This window comes from Larus michahellis, chromosome 13 (assembly GCF_964199755.1).
Source record: "Larus michahellis chromosome 13, bLarMic1.1, whole genome shotgun sequence".
Lineage (NCBI taxonomy): Eukaryota > Metazoa > Chordata > Aves > Charadriiformes > Laridae > Larus > Larus michahellis.
In genome coordinates this window covers 7273689-7292210 of record NC_133908.1, presented here as the reverse complement: position 1 = coordinate 7292210, position 18522 = coordinate 7273689, and the positions used below count along the sequence as shown (strand labels likewise).

Below are 18522 nucleotides of genomic sequence, written 5' to 3'. Positions count from 1 at the left end.
GCAATCGCTGGAAGGCTTTTTTAGTAGAGTAAATAGAAAGGAAACAAAGGAGGCAAGAACAGAAACCCCATTAGCCCCCTCCTGCTCTGCTCTCTGCCTGAGGCTGCAAAAAGGTCTGCATTCAGCAGCATAGAAAACAGCCCCGCTGTCACCCGCTGTCAGTAAGGAGAGGCTGAGGTTGGTGTCCTGCGTTCCCAGAAAAAGCAAAGTCCTGTGAGTTGCATCCTCCGCTGGAGTGGGGAGGCATGGGACTGTGGCGTAGGTTTTCTTGTCACGGGGTCGAGAGACTTGGCATCTTCCCAGCGGCTGCCCCAGACATGCTGCGGAGCTGAGGTCGCCTTCTTCCTGCCGGAGGCAAGCGGCAGCCTCGGCTACCAGAGCTTGGGGCTTAATTCCCGGCTGTTTGGAAAGTGCTTGAGATTCTTGGACGCAAGTGGCACTACAAGTGAATGCATTATTTCCTTGGCTTTGATCCAGCTATGACTGTATTCCCTGAATTAATTTTGCTAGTAGCTCAGTGATGCGGCAAACCTGAAATCTCCAAACAAAATGGGGATAAGAAGCTAAATTTCAAAGTAGGGAATTTTGTAGGAATTCAGTAAGGGGAAAAATGCAGCTTTCCTGACTAGTTGTGTGGGAAAGGGCATCTTGTAAAACGTGTGGTGAACGTGCCGTGGGTACTGAGGGAAAACTTTCCCTAAGGCATTAACAGAGGCCCAATCCCCATGTTGAAGCCAGGTAGAATTTAAACCAAAACAGCCAATTGCTGCCTTTGACCTCATCCTTAAAAATGCGTATTACATGCTGAGCCAGGAGTGCATGATTTGCTGGTGCTTTCAGGTGGTGGCATTCCCCTGCCACAGCCTCCTTTCTCCCTTATCAGGGGCCCCTGTCAACCTCATGTGGCATCTTCATGCGTCTGCCGTCACGTTGCAGCTGCATCTGGCTGTATGAAGAAGTGCACATTTTTAGTGACTTCTGTTTCTAATATTTTGCTGAGTATCAGTTAACAGATGTCATTTCCATTGCACTAGTTTCTGATTAGTTACTGAAGCTTAGCATTTTGATTTCTATCTCAGCAGCTTCCTAGTAAATAGGATAATGTGATCTTCTTTAAGTGGCATCTCAAACTGCTGCTTTAGAGTGTTATCTTAAAACTAAAAACCAAAGTGAGCAACTAAATACTAATTTGTATTCCTTATTTTAGGATTCATGGAGAACAATGCCAGACAATCATTTTCCTTGCTCTTTCACTAGTTATGGACTTGGCAAGCTGAGCTGTATTCTGGTGTGTTCTGCGCCTCAAAGACAGTGCTACTTACTTTAATTTTGGGGTGGGGCATGTATCTTCGGGTGCGGGTTTTGCTGTATATATGTGTGTTTTAAGAGGAGCTTGCCAGCCACATGGGACCCCTGTGTAAGGTGTGTAGAGATTAGGTGCTGGCTGATTGTTTTTGAGCCTGGGCTGGACTAGGAAACAGCTGTATGTATTTTATCATCGTGATTCAAATTTCAATGTCTCTGTGACCCTAAAGAGTCAGTGCATCATCTCGCTTCATGGGGAAGGGTAACTTTAGGCAGTGAGTGATTTGGAGTGGAATCAGCATGTTGCACACTGAGGCAGTCAATTCATTAATTAAAGGAGAGGGGGCGGAAGTAATCTAGAGCAATCAGCAGGGCATTTCATCCCAATTCCTAATTTTCTTTTTTGTTGGGCTTTAGTTTTTGAGAGACTAGAGAGCTAATGATTTTCATGAGCTCTTCTGCAGTACTAAAGGTGTGTGCATCGATGTGAGCAAGTTGTATTTGTACCCATTCACGTAGGATACAAAATCCGTGATGTAATTGCTTGAGTCAGAAGCGAGGCATTTAGAAAAAGGGGGATGAGGCATTTAGAAACATTTCTGTGACTGAAGCTGACAAATTTTGTCATGGTGAGCAGTGCTTTTAAGGTATCTCCTAGTCTGATATATGTACCTCACACAAAAAAATAATTGTGATAGAGATTCTGCAAAACGTTCCATAAAGAGTTTAGTTTTTACCCTTGAACAGTTAATAAAAGGCATCGGGGGAAAAAAAAATAATCTATCTGTAGCGAAGTAATGTCATGGTGATTTGGCATATTATTTCTTAAACTCTTCCTCTGTGTGGTGTGCGTAGGGGGAGCGGTCGATACGTTGTCACCAAGAGTTCAGCTTTCAGTCCTCAAGGATGCCGGGGATAGCAGTAGTAATTCCCTTCTCTGATCTCACTTCCGATATTAATCATTATGACATGACATACCCGCTTTTAAACTCTGCTTAGATTGTATGTTATAGTTCTGATTCAGGGCAGACACTTAACAGTTAGAAGTGTTCAACCTCTGTTATGTGTTTAGATCCCATTGATCTGAGCTTGCTTATTGAATGCACGGTAGGCTTTAGAAGTGCGTTTCTCCATATGAACGCTACTGTGAATCAGAGACTGTCAGGCTCAAGGGCGGTCTGATACGTTGCTTTCTGAGATCAGAAACAAAACAAAATAAAAACTACCTCTGTTTCAGTTGAGCAGTTAAAGGCTTTCCTCCAGGATGCTGATTTCTTCGTGCGCTGTTGACGTATGGTTCCTGAATTAATCTGAAGCAAACTCATTTTCATAACCAGTTCCAGCATCTCTGAAATTAATCAAACACATAGCCTGGAGAGTATTCATCCTAATCTAATCTTAAATTACTGTTTGCGTTGTGCGTGCCTAATTATTCATCTTAAGTCATCTCTGGAAAGAACGTGCTGTCTTGTTTGTGTTTTTATTCAATATTTATGCTGCTTAATGCTTAAAAGTAGTCTCAAACAACTTTTTTTATTTTTTTGCTCCTTTACAGAAGGACATGTCGCTAAAGCCTCAGGAGCGGAAGGAGAAATGGGAGAGGCATCCAGGAAAGAAACCTAGAGAATCTGAAAACTGTGTGTCTGCTGAGCCGAGTGAAAACGGCCATAATAATGATGCTGGGAGCTCTGAGAGAGAGGCAGAAAGAGGCAAAGAACGGATGAAGAAGAAACTCCCCTTGAAGCTATCCAAGCAGGTAGGGAAATTATTTCTCATCTGAAGCGACTGTATGACGGCATTGGCCGCTGTGAAATGTTGTCCCACTGGTAGGTTGGGCTTGTTAATGTAACTGGCTTCTCTGGTAACTTGTGCTGGTGGAAAACAATGTCTCTTACAAGACTTCTGGCCAAGTGCACAAATCCTGTGTTGCGGGCAAGTTTCATAAGCTAAAATGGAAGACCAGGTGTGTTGGGTAATGTAGGAAGGAAGGAGCAGACCTCCCTTGTATCCCACAACTTTGAGAGAGTGCGGTAATTCACGCCATAGGTTTGTGGCTCTTATCAAACTTTGACACAAATAGAAATCATCAATCAGATCATAGCCACCTTTGGGGAAGATGTGCTTGTTAACATGCACCTGGAAGTTGCAAATGTCCATCTTACGAATCACGTTCATGTGTCCCCAAAACGGTATGTTGAAGAAGAGAGAATATGCAGGTATTTTAGAAGTGGAAAGTCAGTTACAAGGACGTTGTGCTTTGCGGAGTCTTTTCTCTGTGCCCTTCTAAAATGTGATAGAGCGTTAATGAATTAAGAGTTGTGATGCTGGAGGGAAGGATTGTGGAGACTCCTGTCCCAGCCACGGTGTGTACAGAGCCGGGAGGTGACAAAGGAGAGGCACTGTGGCTGGCAGGCTGTTTATCACTTAGCTGCTGCTCAGCAGGGAGATTTGTTGGTGGCTCAGTGCTCATTCATCAGTTCGAAATTCACATGGCACAGCAGCCTGTATCTACGAACAAACACTTTCCCTGTTGTCCCTTAACGTGGTGCCAAATGGCAGCCCTTGGGAAGACCAGTGTACTTGACCCTCCAGTATTTGTTTTGAGCTAAGTAGTACACTCCAATGAAAACTATTTTTTATTCTTTGTGATGCAGAGAAAAAGAGCTGTTTGACCCAAGCACACCTTCTGTTCTGTGAAACTAGTTCTGTGTGTGTGGCAGACAATGAAAGATTGAATTGTCCAGTTATTGGAAGTGTTTTTTCAGACTTCCAGTATTTTAGGATTTGAGAGGATCTTTAAGGTTATCTAATGGAACCCCCAGCATAACTTCTCCACCACACGCAATCTTTTGTGATTGTTTTGTAGCATATTCATTCAGAAGGGCTCATCACATTTTACATTAGAAATTCTAATGGTCTGCTCATGGCCCCAGTCTTCTGGTGGCTAATTGTTCTCATTAACAAATTAGCAGACTTTTATTTTCTTCCTTTAAAAAAAAAAAAAAGTTGAAATAATTCAGTACAAATAGTTATGCAAAGATGTTAGTATTTTTCTGCTTGCAAATGTAGCAATCATGTAACCGCACTCCTAGTAAAATATTTGCCAGGTTTGTTTTCTTTTAACTCCCCAAAGTGATACCAAATGTTTTGGTTTTAGACTCCTCAGTGTATATGCAGTTAAAATACATCAAGTTTCTTGTTTGTTTTTGCTAGTAGTTGAGTGATGGGGTTTCAGTTCCCCCCTCTGGTTACAGGTGCAAGGAATTTGTGCACAAATATTCACTCCGTGCAAATTAAAATGACTTTTTATTATGGGTGAATAGATGCACATTTTAGTTTTGATGAAAGTTTGAGCAACCAGGATCCTTTTCTTGGCATCTGAACCCATAAAATGCTAAGTGTGTATTTCACCAGAAGTCCCTGGCTTTGATATAAAATGTTCAGAAGTAATAGTGCTGGATGGTATTCCTGCTTACACCAGGATTGCGGCTCTGTGCTTCATCAGCTCCTCTGCCTTTCTAAAGCTGCTGTTGTGTCAGGCTTTTTTATTTGCGTGAAAAGGCCCCAAACACCAATCCAGCGACCATTGCAAAATACATATAAAACTGGCTCACTTTCTGCTCTGGTCCCCGGAGTAACCTTACAAATGCTCATGTTGATGCAACTGAGAGTGGTGCAGTGCGAGCGTGGAAACACGGAGCACTGCAGGAGGACGTTAGGTCTCGATTGCCACCAAAATCTTTCTAACATGAAAGCTTGGCTTCAGTAAATACTGCCCGTCTGAGGGTGAGGGAGTTGTTCCTTCAGGGCTAAAATTACGCTGGAGAGAGTTCGGTGTATTTCAGGTGCTTAAACCACTCTGGATGTGTGGGGCCGCGCTCTGCTGGGCAGCGGGGGAGGTCCCCTCGTGCTGGGGGCAGCCTGTTCCTCACCCATGGCAGAAGAGGAAGGGTAGTTATTAGTGACATCTTCTACATGGAATTGAAAACTGAGTTTCAAGTAGTTGTGGCCACTAGGGATTTCATGACACTTCCTTAGAAACCTTTTAGGGTAAGAGGTTTTGTTGCACTGGCCAAATTCCAGTTTCTGTGATGACATGCTGCTGCCTTAGTTTACCAGATGTTTAGATTATTTGTATTTCAGCTTTGAAAAAATTGAGGATGTTGTTATCTGGTTCTTGTGGCTAGTATTTGGCTGCCATCAGTGATTAAATATGGTATTTGCTGCCACATTCATGAAAACCTGATTCATCTTTCATTGTTTAATCTATTTTTTTCCTGTAAGTATAAGTAACAAAATCCAAAAAGAGCGAGGAGCTTGCACAAAGACTATAAAATAAAACCTGTGATGAGTGACTCATTAATAGCCTCTTTAAACAAGTCACAATTAGAATTCATCTTTTATTGAAAAGGATTTTTTTTAAATACTTTTTATTATCCTAGCTGATAGAGTTGTGAAAACCAGACAAGTTTTCAGGTCTGTAAGGTTGATGAAAGTAGCAGCAAAATCTAAGCTAGATAAACTAGGCTATTCTTAGTTCAAACTAATTATGCAAATGATATAGACAAGTTCAATAATTTTTCCCTTTTTTAATAACCACAAAGTTCACACCTAGAATTCTGGCATTTCCTGCCAAGCTGTCTAGACAAATTGGCTGTAATATCAAGTTTCCTGGAATTTGGGGGTGATTTTTGCATGTCAGGGTTATTAAGCATAGGTTTATACCTAATTTGGAAAGCTTACTCTAATTAATGCTAATTATATTGAGATGTTGCTTAGAAATTTCTGTTCAATTTGAAGCTTTCCTTATACTCTCATCCCTTCTCTTCACAATGCTACTGAATTGTCATCTTCTCTGCGCAGCCTCCTCTAATAAATCAAATTGGGCATTATAATTATGGCATTCTGCTAATCCTTGTAGAGAGGTGCAAAAGTGGTAAGCTGATTTGAGTGCCAGGTTGTCTGCTTTGTTTAGAAAATTAGATTAATACTTCACTCCTTTTGACAAAGCATCCGGATTCCTATTTGCTCCTGAATATTTGGTTCTTCTGTACCTCAGGGCATGGGGAGAGGGTTGCAGGAGCCAATCTGTGTTTTCCAGCCTATTACTCCAACTGTATATAAAAATCATTCAAACACGTTTATCTCCTGCTGTAGCCAAGCAGAGGGAACAAAGGGCATTTCAAATAGTCGTAGGTCCTTGCGTCTACGATTTGTCAGGATTTGGGGCTGTTCTCGATGCGTGTGCGCAGGGAAAGCTGTTGCTCTGCGGTGGGAGGCCATGACACACCGCTCATGGTCATCAGGGGTATGTCAAGGAATGAGAAAATATCTCAGTGTAGCCAGTGTGGCCGGGAGTAACGCATGCCTCTTGAAAGTGTGTAGTTGCCTCCAACGCAGGAACATTTGTTGGAAATTGAGTCATTGCCTTTTTTAAAAAGCCATCTGAGTTTGACCCAGTGGGTTGTGGAAGAGAATCCCCTCAGCGGCTGCAGACAGTGCTGGTGGCAGAGGGGAGCCCAGTGTCCTTTTGTGATTGGGTTTATAAGTCACTTAGATGAAAAGGTAGATGCAAGATGAAACCTCTTGGTTCCAGTTACGCTTCCTTGTGTTGTCCTAAGTCATTCTTCTAGTTTTTGGAGAGTCACCCCTTGAGTCTGTCTTTCATTAGCCTTAGCTGAGCTGTTTTCCCCTTTGCTGGGTTCGTTTTTGGAGCTGCTTATTCCTCTGAAGGTCTGAGCAGCCTGGGGCCACTCTGGATGCAGAACAGTGGGGTTTTTCCTGAGCTTCAGGACCCGTTGCCGTTTCTGTATGTAGACTAAAAATGGGCTGACCTCCCTCTGAAGAGGGTTGGTGCTAATAGGAAAGAGTTGCGGATGTTTCAAGTTAAGCTTCACCTCAAGCTCTGTGGTTAGTCAGCTCTGGAGCATCACGGTGTGTTGAATGTGTTTAGATGTTAAATGCGGCTGTGATAACACTCTGTTCTGCAAATAGTCATTTGTCATGAAGATGAGTGTCTTACACCTCCTCCTTCCTTTTCTCACCCACTGTTTAAATCACCCGAGATGAGGAAGAGTCTCAAAGAAGCTGAGGAGAACAGGGTGGTGTAGCACGTATTTAGTGCTCATAAATAGTGTGCTGGGTTTGGAACATGGGAGGAAAGGGCAAGAAAGCTAACGCTGTCATGTTGCTCTGGAGGTGTGACATCTCTGTGACTTCAGCAGAGCCTCCTGGAGGGAGGGAAAGCGGAGTTAATTCCTGTGCCTCATTCACTCCCCAGCCTTTGTCAAACTGCTGAGCGTTATTGATGATTAATGTATATTGTTGCTGTGGCTCTTACTGGACTGGAACTGCTAAATTACATTAACATGTTTGATTACCTATTCATGTGATTTTTCTGTGATGCTCATCAGCTCATTATCCAACATTCATTGATGAATGTAACACCCTTCCCTGCCCCCACCCCCTGCAGAACACCGGGCTGGGTTACTGCTGATCTGAGCTAAAGGTGATACGCTAAGTATCGCCATTCCAGCCAGGATGCACATTGTTTCTTCTGACGTCTAGGTGAAAACTGATACCTTGTCTTCAAACCAGTTACATCCCCTCATCCGGATATTGTTCGTGGGTGGTGGTATGGAAAGGCTATGGGACTTGTAACAAGGTAGAGTGAAACAGTGTAGAAACTCGTCTGGTTAATGAAATATCTTGCGTGGAATAATTCCTTTGGCATCCCACCGTTTGCGCTGCTGGTTAGACAATACGAGCGTGTAGCTGCTTGATTTTCATTTGTATTTTTCCAGATAATGATAAATGGTAAATCAGAAACTTGGATGTGCTTTTGAAGCCACTGGTGGGCTGGAGGCAGAGTGCTTGCTTAGTGACGCAGAGTTTAGAGGCTGAAATGTACCTTTCTTAGCTGAGGTTCAGCAGCCATGTTGGAGAGTGAGTCTGAAAAATAACTTTTGGAGTGTTTGTCTGTAGGCCAGAAGACAGGTATGGATATGCCTGTCCTTCCATGTCTTAATAAAGCAGCATTTGGAAGCTGAATTGTGTCTGAGAGCGACTAAATGTAGTAGTAACTTATTCTGTTACCTTCAGTATCTCAGTCTATTAAAGGCAAATGACTTATAGGCAGCCAACTTACCAAAAAAAAAAACAAAAAAAACCAAAAAACAAACCAAAACCAACAAAGGTTGCCTTTAATGTGGGTTTTGGGGATTGGTTTGGTTTGGTGTGTGCTGCTTTGGTGTTTGCGCCCCACTGCTTTTGAACACTGAAATTATACAAACCTGTTTCTTTTTGTTTCTAATTGATGTTACCCTTTTTGTTAGCAGATATTGTTATTTAAATTTTCTTTGAAACTAAACAACAAAGCAAAAGGGGGAAAAAAAGTCCCTTTTCTTTTAATCAGGAAAATGTTGCTTCATGTATTGCTTAAAACCAGGATCCATTTCTACCTTTGTAAGTACAAGAATTTACAATTCGAACATGAAAGCTCTGTGCCAATTAGCTTTAAGTGTGCATTTATGATTGCAGGGAGAGCTGGGCTGTTAACACAGCCCATGTTTCCTGCATGGAGTCTCTCTACCCCTGAGCCCAGCCCGGCTGGATGGAACCCCGGGCAGGTGGCTTGGGCTGGGGCATGGGGTCCTTTGGGCTGGAGCCAAGGCGGGCGGTGGTGGCCAAGCCACGGCCACTCGGCGAGGTGTGCTGCTGCGGCGTGGCGAAGCCTTGCCGAGCATGTGCTGGCTTTTAAACACGCGAACAGCCTCGCTGGCTTCAAAGCTCCTAATGAGGTTGTAGTGCCGGGGGCCCTATCCCAGGAGATTTCGGAGGAGGTCCTTGTTTCTGGCTGCGTAGGGCTGCCCGGCAGAGGCACAGATGGCCTTGCCTTGCTCTCTCACGCTAATCTGCAAGTGCAGAGACTTCACAGCTGCCTGCAAAACCACTGGGGAGTAACGGTGCAAAGTACTGAAATGGGCAATACAGTATTTAGTCATTAGGTTTGCTAATCCGAGGCCTAAAATCAGCCTCATTTCAATCAATAGCAATCTGTTTGCACTGTCAGGAACTAATTTAAAAATCTGCTTTAAGTCCTGGTTAGGCACTTGGTATTCTGTTTTCTGCATCAAAGTAGAGGGGAAGCAGTGGGCATAGCACAGCAGTGGCAGTAGGAGGAAAAATCCTTTGTAAATAAATACTGGATGTTTATTTCCCAAATGAAACCCTGCTATTACAAAGAAGTGCTGCTGTTTTTGCTAAATTTATCCAGGAATTCATCGAGATTCTTGAGGAGGCTGCAGAGCCCAATCCGTAATGGAGAACTTCGTAGAGCATTTAGTTTGTTCAGTGTTTCTTTAAAGTGCGGTATGAACCTTAGACAATTAAGGTTTGTGTTGTAGCTGTGACACAGGTAACTTTGTGAAGGGAATACAGCCACCATTTGAAAGCTGCAGCACAGCTTCTGTAACAGATCCCTGTATAACATCCTGTGCTTCAGGAGGAGTAGTGCAAAGTAGTGCCATAAAACTGGGAACTGTGACAGGAAAAGGCCTTTACTTACGCTGGAAAAGTGTATTTCAAAACCCGCTGCAGTTCTGGTAGGAAAACATAAATGGAGGAAACCATGTTTATTAGAAATGGGGAGGGAATCCAGCTGTTTTCAGACTAACACTGAAGCATGAAACAGGAGCGTATGCTGGATTTTACTACACTGCAAATATTTTCTGAACAGAGGGATACAAAGTGTGCTTTGGCTGCTGACAGTATCATATGTAGGAGAACGTGGCTTTGTCTTTGTCACTGATGTAGTGAAACACTGATTCACTTGCCTGGACCAGTGGGTTCTCCTTTTGTAGCTGACTATCACTTGCCAGTATTGCTGCTCCGTGTGTCCCACTTGTCCCTGCTCCTGTAGGACTCCCCTGATCCTCCTGGAGAGGCTCGGCTGCCTCTGAGCACAGCTCCTCTGTGTGCCCCAGCCCTGGAGTGTGGCGGGGGGACGCTGGCTCGGGCAGGACTTGCTCAGCTGGACCACCACCTTACTGCTGTGGGCTTCCCTGGGGTGGGCATGTGCTCGTTGGGGGGCAGAGCAAGTGGAGGTTGGGTGGCTGTGGGGATGGGGATGCAGTGTCTTGCCACATGCACTCTGCTCCCCGCTTTGTATTTAAGGATCATAACGCTGTTACAATGTCATTGACCCTGCTGTGTTCAGAACCAGACCCCGAGGCTTTGCCTGTGGCAGTTTTCTACCTTCTTTGTCCCTGCTTTTCCTCTTCTCCAAAATTCCCGTCTGTCCCCATTCACCTTTCCCACTTAGCAGCATTTAGGCAACAGCAGTGTGTTCAGGCCTCCAGATGGCTGCTGGCATTTTTAACATGTGTTAGAGCAGGTCTAGAGAGCACGGTGATTAAAGCACTCGATGCTACCAGTGCTTTCTCTGCACTGGGACTTCTTACGCTACCTCTAGTGAAGCTGAACCACAGCATCTTCAGGGGCCTTGCGTCTCCCTCTCAGTTCCCCTTCTGAGAAGACGCGATAGCTGCAGGCCCAGCAACGTGTGGCTGAACAGACCTCGGTAACTAGAGACGCGCACAGACATCTCATAAACGCAGCAATCTGGAGGAAGCCAGAGCCGCTCTCATCTCTCGAGACTCATCCCTAGCAAACAGGGAAGACTTGACCTGGCATTCCTGGTGTTTTCAAAGTTAAAAAAGATCAGAAAATTTGAGCAATAGGAAGGTGGTTAAGTTGCACTGCTACAGGGTAAGAAAGTTACGTTGTATGTATGTGAAGAATCAAATCAGTTATAAGCTCCGTGTTTTAAAACTCCTGCAGGTCACCTTTCACTTCTCTGCCTGCAGTTCCATGACTGGTAAGGACCTTAGGTCACATTTGCTTAAATATAGCCTCAGACAAGAGCAGAAAAAAGAGAAATAAAGTAATCCTCTCTTCTCGCTGATGCTCTGTAAGTAGCTGTGAATGAATCTCATTACAATGGCTTCTTTTGAAAGGGAGAAATAAAAAGGAAATTTCATTGCTAACAGCTTATGTGGCATCAGATGCTATAAAAAAGGTTGTTGGTGGTCATTGGTTACATTGTTATAAGAGAAGAGCAAAATAGTTTGTAATTTAGAGAAGGGGATTTAATTACATGAAGTAATTTACAGGAAGCTATAACCACTTGTATCTTTTTCTCTGTTGAATTTAATTGGTTGACACAATGCACAAAGTCTTCTTTCTTTTCCTTCTTCCCTTCTCTCATTTTTTTTTTTGTTTTATTTGTATATTTCCTTTTGGAGAAGAGAAGGCACCAAGATAGAGCACTTCTGTTGTATCTCATGATCTTAGCAAATTGAAGAATGGAGAAACGCAGTACTGCTTGAATGGCGCTCTGTCTCCGACTAGTCCTGCTAGTGTGTGCTGTTTGAAGAGATTCAGAGCCTTGGCTGGAGGTTTTTCTTGTACATCTCTTCATGGCGGTGAGATAGGGCACGTTCTGGGTGTCATGGGAGCCGTGTAGAGCCCCTTTTCCTGGGTGTAATGCAGATGCAGCAGAAGCAGCTAGGACCTAGAAGCAGCTGAAGCAGCCATGGCCTTTTTAAGCATGTTGTTTTTTCTGGTTTGGACAAGAAGTGCCTAAAGGGTTATTCCATCTTGATTTAAGTACTAGCTAACTAATATTTTAGCTAGCTTTGCACAGGGCTTTGGGATCTGTTACCTAATTGGAGCCCCCCTTCTTGGGCTTGTGCCAAATGTCTGCAGTAAAATACAAAGCCTTTGAACGGCAACAGGTAGAGTATGGTTCCTTATGATCATCCCTGTAATTCTGGGGGTGATCACAGGTATTTTTTTTTGCATGTGTGAAACAAGTGTAGTAGATGTAGATGAACAATATTCTTCCTTTAGCATGCTTATCAGTATAATAACTAAACCATCTGCGCAGCTCCAGTCTAAATCTGAGCTGATTTAAAACAAACATAAAAATGACATCCCAATGTCGCTTGTGGTTGAAGCGGAATAAATGTCTTTTTCATGAGTTACTGTTGCTTTCAACATGCAGACCTCATCTTTGCATATTGCTGGCCATGGATCTCCATTTCTGCAAGAGACTGCTGGGATCGGTGCACCAGGAGCTGTAGCAGAATCACTCTGGCAGTTGCCAGTCTTTGCCTGAAGTCATTTAATGGCACTGGTCCAGCTCACTTGGCTTTCCTCATGGAAGCGTATCAAAGATGATGCTGTTTTCCACCTCTCAGTTGCTCTCGCCTCACAAACTGCAGCCTCGGGCAGCGTTACCCACATCCCTCGACCTCTTTTCAACGTGGATTCTTAAGGGAGCTAATTTTCATACTTCTGCCTGACTGATGGTTTACACAAGCTGTTGAGAATATACACAGCTTGAGTAAGCACGTCTTTGGTTTGAAGGCATCTCTTAGGTAAAATAAGCACTTATTTTTTTCCCTTTATCCTTCAAGCAAGGTTACTAGTAGCTCTTCAGGTGAATGCCATTGCACTATTTATTTGGCAAAGTCAGTCCATGAAACCCATGCTATTTTCTCTAACATTTTGTCTAAAAGAAACTGAAGAATTAAATAAAGCCAGCAGGGTTTTGTGATAGATTTAAAGCTCTTCCAAACTTACTGGCTGAGGGAGTCCTAAGGCACAGTTGGCTATATGTGTCTTTTAACTCAAGAGTTGAAATATGCCCTGTCTGTATGGAGGGTTTTCCAGCTGTTAGCACTGTAAATTGATTCTAAAATTTTTCTGAAGTTGAGCCTTGAAATTAATTTATTTAAAAAAAAAAAATCCCGGCAAGGAGGGTATATCAAATGTTAAGTTTAGGAATTATACATATAAACTCTTTATCGTTCTATGCAAACGGGGTTTTTTTCTTTAGTTGGGTTTTTTTGGTTTGGTTTTTGTGGTGTGGTTTTTTTTTTTCTTTTCTGGTTGCTTCCTCTCAATTTTGTTTCTTTGCAGCTGGAGTTGTTGAGATTACAAAGCAAAGTATTATTTGGGTAGCTTCTGGATTCTGAAAGTCAGTGTCTAAAGTCAGTTATGTAAATATGTGCAGGTTTTGTAATTTAAAAACAAATCTTTAGTCTTCACCCTTCTTTCCACATTCCACTTTCTTCTGGTTAAAGGCTTTGATTTCGGCACTAGGGAAAGGAGCACAGGCTTGATTCTTCCTTCATCTGCAGATCCAGCGCAAGTTAAAAGACTGGTAATAGGTTTCATTTTGCACTCTCTGATGTTTCTTCTCACAGCCCTTCTTGACTCATTGACACTGAATAGCAAAAACAAGAAAAAAACCTTTTTCAGGGAAATCTTATCCACTGGAGTGATATTGCTAAAAGAATGGAAGGACAAGGTAATGGATCAAGTAGTGGATGCTGTCCAGGGCAGCTGGAGTAACGGTGCTGTGATGAATAGCCCTCTGGTGCTGTAATATTGCAGCCTCCTGGAAGGTGGGGCTGGATCTCATAAAGTTGTCTTTCTGTTGCGTCTCAAAACTTTTGAGTGGCCACAGGGCAGTATTTTGTAATTTAACATGACGTTTATTGGCTGTAGTGTCAGTCATAGGTATCTTTTTGGAGTTAATATCTCAGTCCGTTAGGATAGAAGATGGAGATAGTTCAGGTGGTCAAATAGCTCTGCTGTGGAGTACCTCGGCAGCTTTAACATGAAAAAAATAAATGTGCTTTCCAGTTAGTTTTCAGCTTGTAGGGAGCAATTTCAGTGTATAAAGGTAAACAGGGATGACACGAAGGAACAGAGTCATATTGCAAATGTTGCCTGAATTGAGATATTTTAGCTTGCTCCTCATTTGTACATGTGCTCTTTTTCTTCCAGTTGCATACTGCCAAAACTAATAATATAAAAATGAAAAAGTTATTCTTTGCTTACCACATTGGAAATAATCCCTACAGCGGAGAACAAAGTCTAGATCCACAAAACCTGAACCCCACTCTGAAAAGCTGAATTCTGTGTTTTCCCATTACGCGTCTGTGCTCCCCTGTAAGCGGGGCTGGCAGTTCGGCCCCGAGCGTCACTGGGGGACGTGGTGGCGTAATGGCCGTGTGCCATTTTAGATTGCTTCCCCATTTTCGTCTCTTGCTTTCCTTGTGACTGGCTCATTTTGTTCATAAAGCAGCTTGTAATTGAGTGTTTGACAAAGAAGTGTTTACAAGCAGTGTTTCATGTGCATAACTGCCTAGCTGAGGGGAATGACAATTTGGGCCTGAATTTCAGCCCTCCTTTGTCACTGTCGTATCATTGTCGGTGGCAGTGCTGTCTCTGCTTAAAGGGAAAGATGGATTAAAATTGTTTCAGGGTATGTACCGGAGTGGGGAATGCATGCTCTTTGAAGAAGGTTGTGACTGTTCCTTGTGGCCTGCGTTTGTTCTTTGTTCATGTCTTGGTTTTTGACCACACCAAGGTGCACGCTAATTACCATGCGTGGTGACTGCTGGGCTTTTAGTGGTGGAGGCTGCTGATTTAGAGGGAGTTTTATTCCAGTCCCATGAAACGTAAAGGTTGGATTTTTGCCAGGTTTTAAGCCTTCTCTAGCCATTGTGGGGGGTGATATGGTGTGGGCTATAGCTGTCCTAATCTGGGAACATGCTTGGAGTTCCCTCTTCATGGGTTGAAACCTACTGTGTAGACAGGGCTCGTGTTACCAAAATAAAAGTCTCATTTAGCTGTTGCTCAGAAAGAAAAGGGCTCTAGGATCAAGCTTTTTAGTTCAGGCAGCATGTGGGTGTTTCAGTTGTCCATGCCAAAACCCTTCTGCAAATTATGCCAACTGGGCAGGGTGTGGAGGGAACAGAAGCAATGAAGTTATGCATGAGTAAGGAACAGCTCAGGCTTTATTTAGACTCATTATAGGTCATTCGCAAAGAGTACTCTTTCTTTTTTTTTTTTTTTTTTTTTTGGGGCGAGGGGGAGGTGGTGTCATTTAAAGGGGCTGCTCATTCAGTGTTTGTAGGAATAACCATGTTTGATCAGAAGCGATGGGAATCGGTGCATAGCGAATAAGCCAAGACAATCCCAACAATCATTTACTAATAGCTGGAGGCACCTGGAGCTCTCGTCTGACTCCCAGTTGTGGGGCTGAATAGGGCAGTTCCCTTAATGTCAGTACCAATCTGTGACTAAAATCCATGCTTAGAAGTGAAAATAAATCACAACATATGAAACGAAAGTCATGCAATTGGGCGTGAGTAAGAGCAATACTCAGCCATTTTGGCCAATGAGATTAACTCCTTCTCTGCTGCTTGAGTGCAAGCAGGAAGCAATTTCTGTAGCAAGTCTACTAGTATCAAGTCTGCTTTTCTGAGTATAGTCGTTACTTAATGGTCGATACTGATCTGTTGAGCAAAGATACAACAGTCACAGCTTTACTGGCAAAGTAGGAGTAGGTTAACACGATGGCTACACTGTTGGGAGCATCTCTGTATTAGTGTTACTACTTGTCAGGGTGCTTTGACTGTAGCAATGTACTGAATTGTGAAATTCTTGTATAAAGATGACCACATGACACTCACATCCAGAGTGCCTTTTATTTGTCCTTATGCAAAATAGCTTTGCAGGTGTTTTGCTAAGACATCTCTTCCCAATCCCCTTAGCCTAGTTCTGAATCATTCTCATGCATTGAGTAGCTTGGTAAATAAACAGTATGTTTTTCTATGCCTGTACAAATGCTGGTCTCTTATGGTCCTTTGCAGCTAGATATTCCCTCCCTGTTTACCTGACTTGTCAAGAGCAGAGGGAGAAGAAAAACGTCTTTGACAGCTTTCTTTTTTTTCTTTCCTTACAGTGAAGCAAAGGAATAAAGGGATTATTTTTTCCCCCAGACAGTCTACCCACAGCAGCAGCACCAGGGACCTCTAGTAAATTGATCAAGGGACACATTTGACCTTAGGGCTGCTTGTTAGAGAACATTGTTATAGGCACGTTGTAATAGTAGATGTAATAAAGTCTACGTTGTCCCAGAGAAAAAAAAAAAAGGGTTTTTTTTGTGCGTGTTATTTAGTAGGAACTGAATTGTTGTCTGGCAGCCTTGGGTCACCTCAAACAGGCATAAGCCTAGGGCAAAGCCAAAGGGAGACGAGTTACAGAATAAGTTGTATGGGAACTTGACAAATCCCTGTGCTCTCAGTTTCAATAAATAACAACAACCAGGTGAGAAGTGGGTTTATGAAAAATTATTTCAATTGCAAAATGAACAAGAAAGCATGAAGTGTGTCAAGAAATTAGCAATGATGTAGACCCTGGAGGCCCGCACTTCGTTAGCTCTGCCATTATGTGGAAGAGGGGCATTCAGGAATGCGTCGCCTTTGGTCCTGAAGAGCTTGGAACAGCAGCTGTTGGATGTTCCTCAGAACCATCCTGCTGATGAGGGCTGGACTAGGAGTGTGCAGAAGTGGGAGCTCTTAGAGAATTGTGAATTCTTTCGGTAAGAGCCAGCTCTGTTTAAAAAACAGAGTAAGCTCTCTGCTACTCAAGTCTTGTAAACACAAATAAAAAAAGATGCTCTTACAAGAAGTTACCACCACAAGGATTCAATTAGTTGAGAGCCTAAGTCCCAGTGAGTTCTTGATACGATGTGCTCCTCACTCACTTAAGCGTTTACATAAATCCCACTTACCAGTTTACTCTTTTTTCCATTTTTGTGTTCTGATACCTCTTACCAGCATAAATGCGTTTCTTCTATTTTGATAGATTGCAGGCAAATAAAATGTGCAAGCTGTTGCAAGATGTATGTTGTGCTCCATTAATGGGACTCAAAATAGGATTTCTGATCATTTCAGAGGCTTCCTTCTGTGGCATCATGTGCTTATTTTCCTAATGGTTATTATTTATTTATTTAGGCAGAATGTCTTTAACTTACATTGGTAATAACAGGAATTTCTACTGCTTCAGCTGTATTCATTTGCAGGATGGAGAAAAGAGAGACTTTTTTGCAGTATTCAGCACCATGTGACTTACATTGATCAGGTATATCCTGCCGTTCAAAGAGCTGTTGAGATGTACTGTAATTGCTTAAGGTGGTTCTGCTAAAACAGGTTAGGCTGAAAGGCTTTTTTAGTCATTTTATGCAACAGTCTGTTAACGCAACTACACAAATGAGAGCCCTTAGTTAACGCCTAGTTAAGTATTGATGTACTTGTTGACTTCAAGCTTGTTCTGAAAGAATTAGGATTTAATCAGTAAAAGTCAATCTTTTCCTTCTACCTATCAAAAAAATTAGCTATATCTAATGCTGAACTACATAGATTAAAATAAAAATGTAACAAGTGATATGTTTTTTTTCACTATCAGGTGCTGGCTTTCACCTGGTAGTCACTCCATAAGGTATTAACTTCTATGTACTATTTCTGTTTCTGAATTGAATGGGAATCTTGATCTCTAGCATGATCACAGTTAGTATCCGAGTTGGGTGTTTTCTGTTTCCAGACACTGCAGACACGTGATTTTGAAGCCCTTCTCTTCCTCCTCCTCCTCAAAAAATAGCTCTCTCTGGAAGAGGAGAGGCTGTATTCTTGCCAATAATGCTCACTGGTGGAGTTGTTGAGGTTGAAGGATTTGTGCTACCAAGTTCTGCCACTAGATTGTTGAGCAATGGGGTAAATTACTTAGCCATCCATTGTCTGGTTGCTTATCTGTAACGTGGAGATAATAATTTTTACTTCCTTTTTAAAATGCTTGCAATATACGGAAGAAGAGTAGCAGGGGACATGATGATTATTTTATTACCATACAGGAAAATACAAGGCTGTTTTTTCAACCTAAAGAAGGAAGGGAGGAGGTCATTGCTGTAGGAGTCCTGGTCTTGCTAGCGAGATTTAAGGGGCTGGTCTTAAGTTGTGAGACAGCATACAGAGATTTGACTGGATTTGGAAACAGCACTGCTGCATCAGCTGAGAGCTGACCCAAAGCATGATGAGTCGGTTCAGATACAGAACATGGGAGAAGTCACTCCATCCAAGCGAGTACTTCTGCATCATGCCATGTGAATGTACCACATCAGGTGCCCAGGATGGATGCCAGCTTCAGTTTCCAAGAGCTTGCTTAGAGGTGCTGAGGCACCGTTCAATAATTCAATCCAGCAAGAATCTTGCCGAAAGCTCCGGCAATTGCTGAGGATGATCTAATGCTGGTATTAATCATCATCTCATGATTGAGAACTAGGTGTGAATACTGAGGGTG

At 42.8% G+C, this 18522-nt stretch overlaps 1 protein-coding gene across 22 annotated transcripts in view; it reads left to right on the top strand.

Moving 5' to 3' along the window:
• FBRSL1 (fibrosin like 1) overlaps positions 1 to 18522 on the top strand; it is a 544864-nt gene that overhangs the window by 144448 nt on the left and 381894 nt on the right. For all 22 annotated transcript variants that reach the window (XM_074606379.1, XM_074606373.1, XM_074606392.1 and 19 more), the window contains exon 2: positions 2861 to 3061. In XM_074606379.1, coding sequence (XP_074462480.1) covers positions 2861 to 3061 — 201 coding nt within the window. The remainder of the gene's footprint in view (positions 1 to 2860; positions 3062 to 18522) is intronic.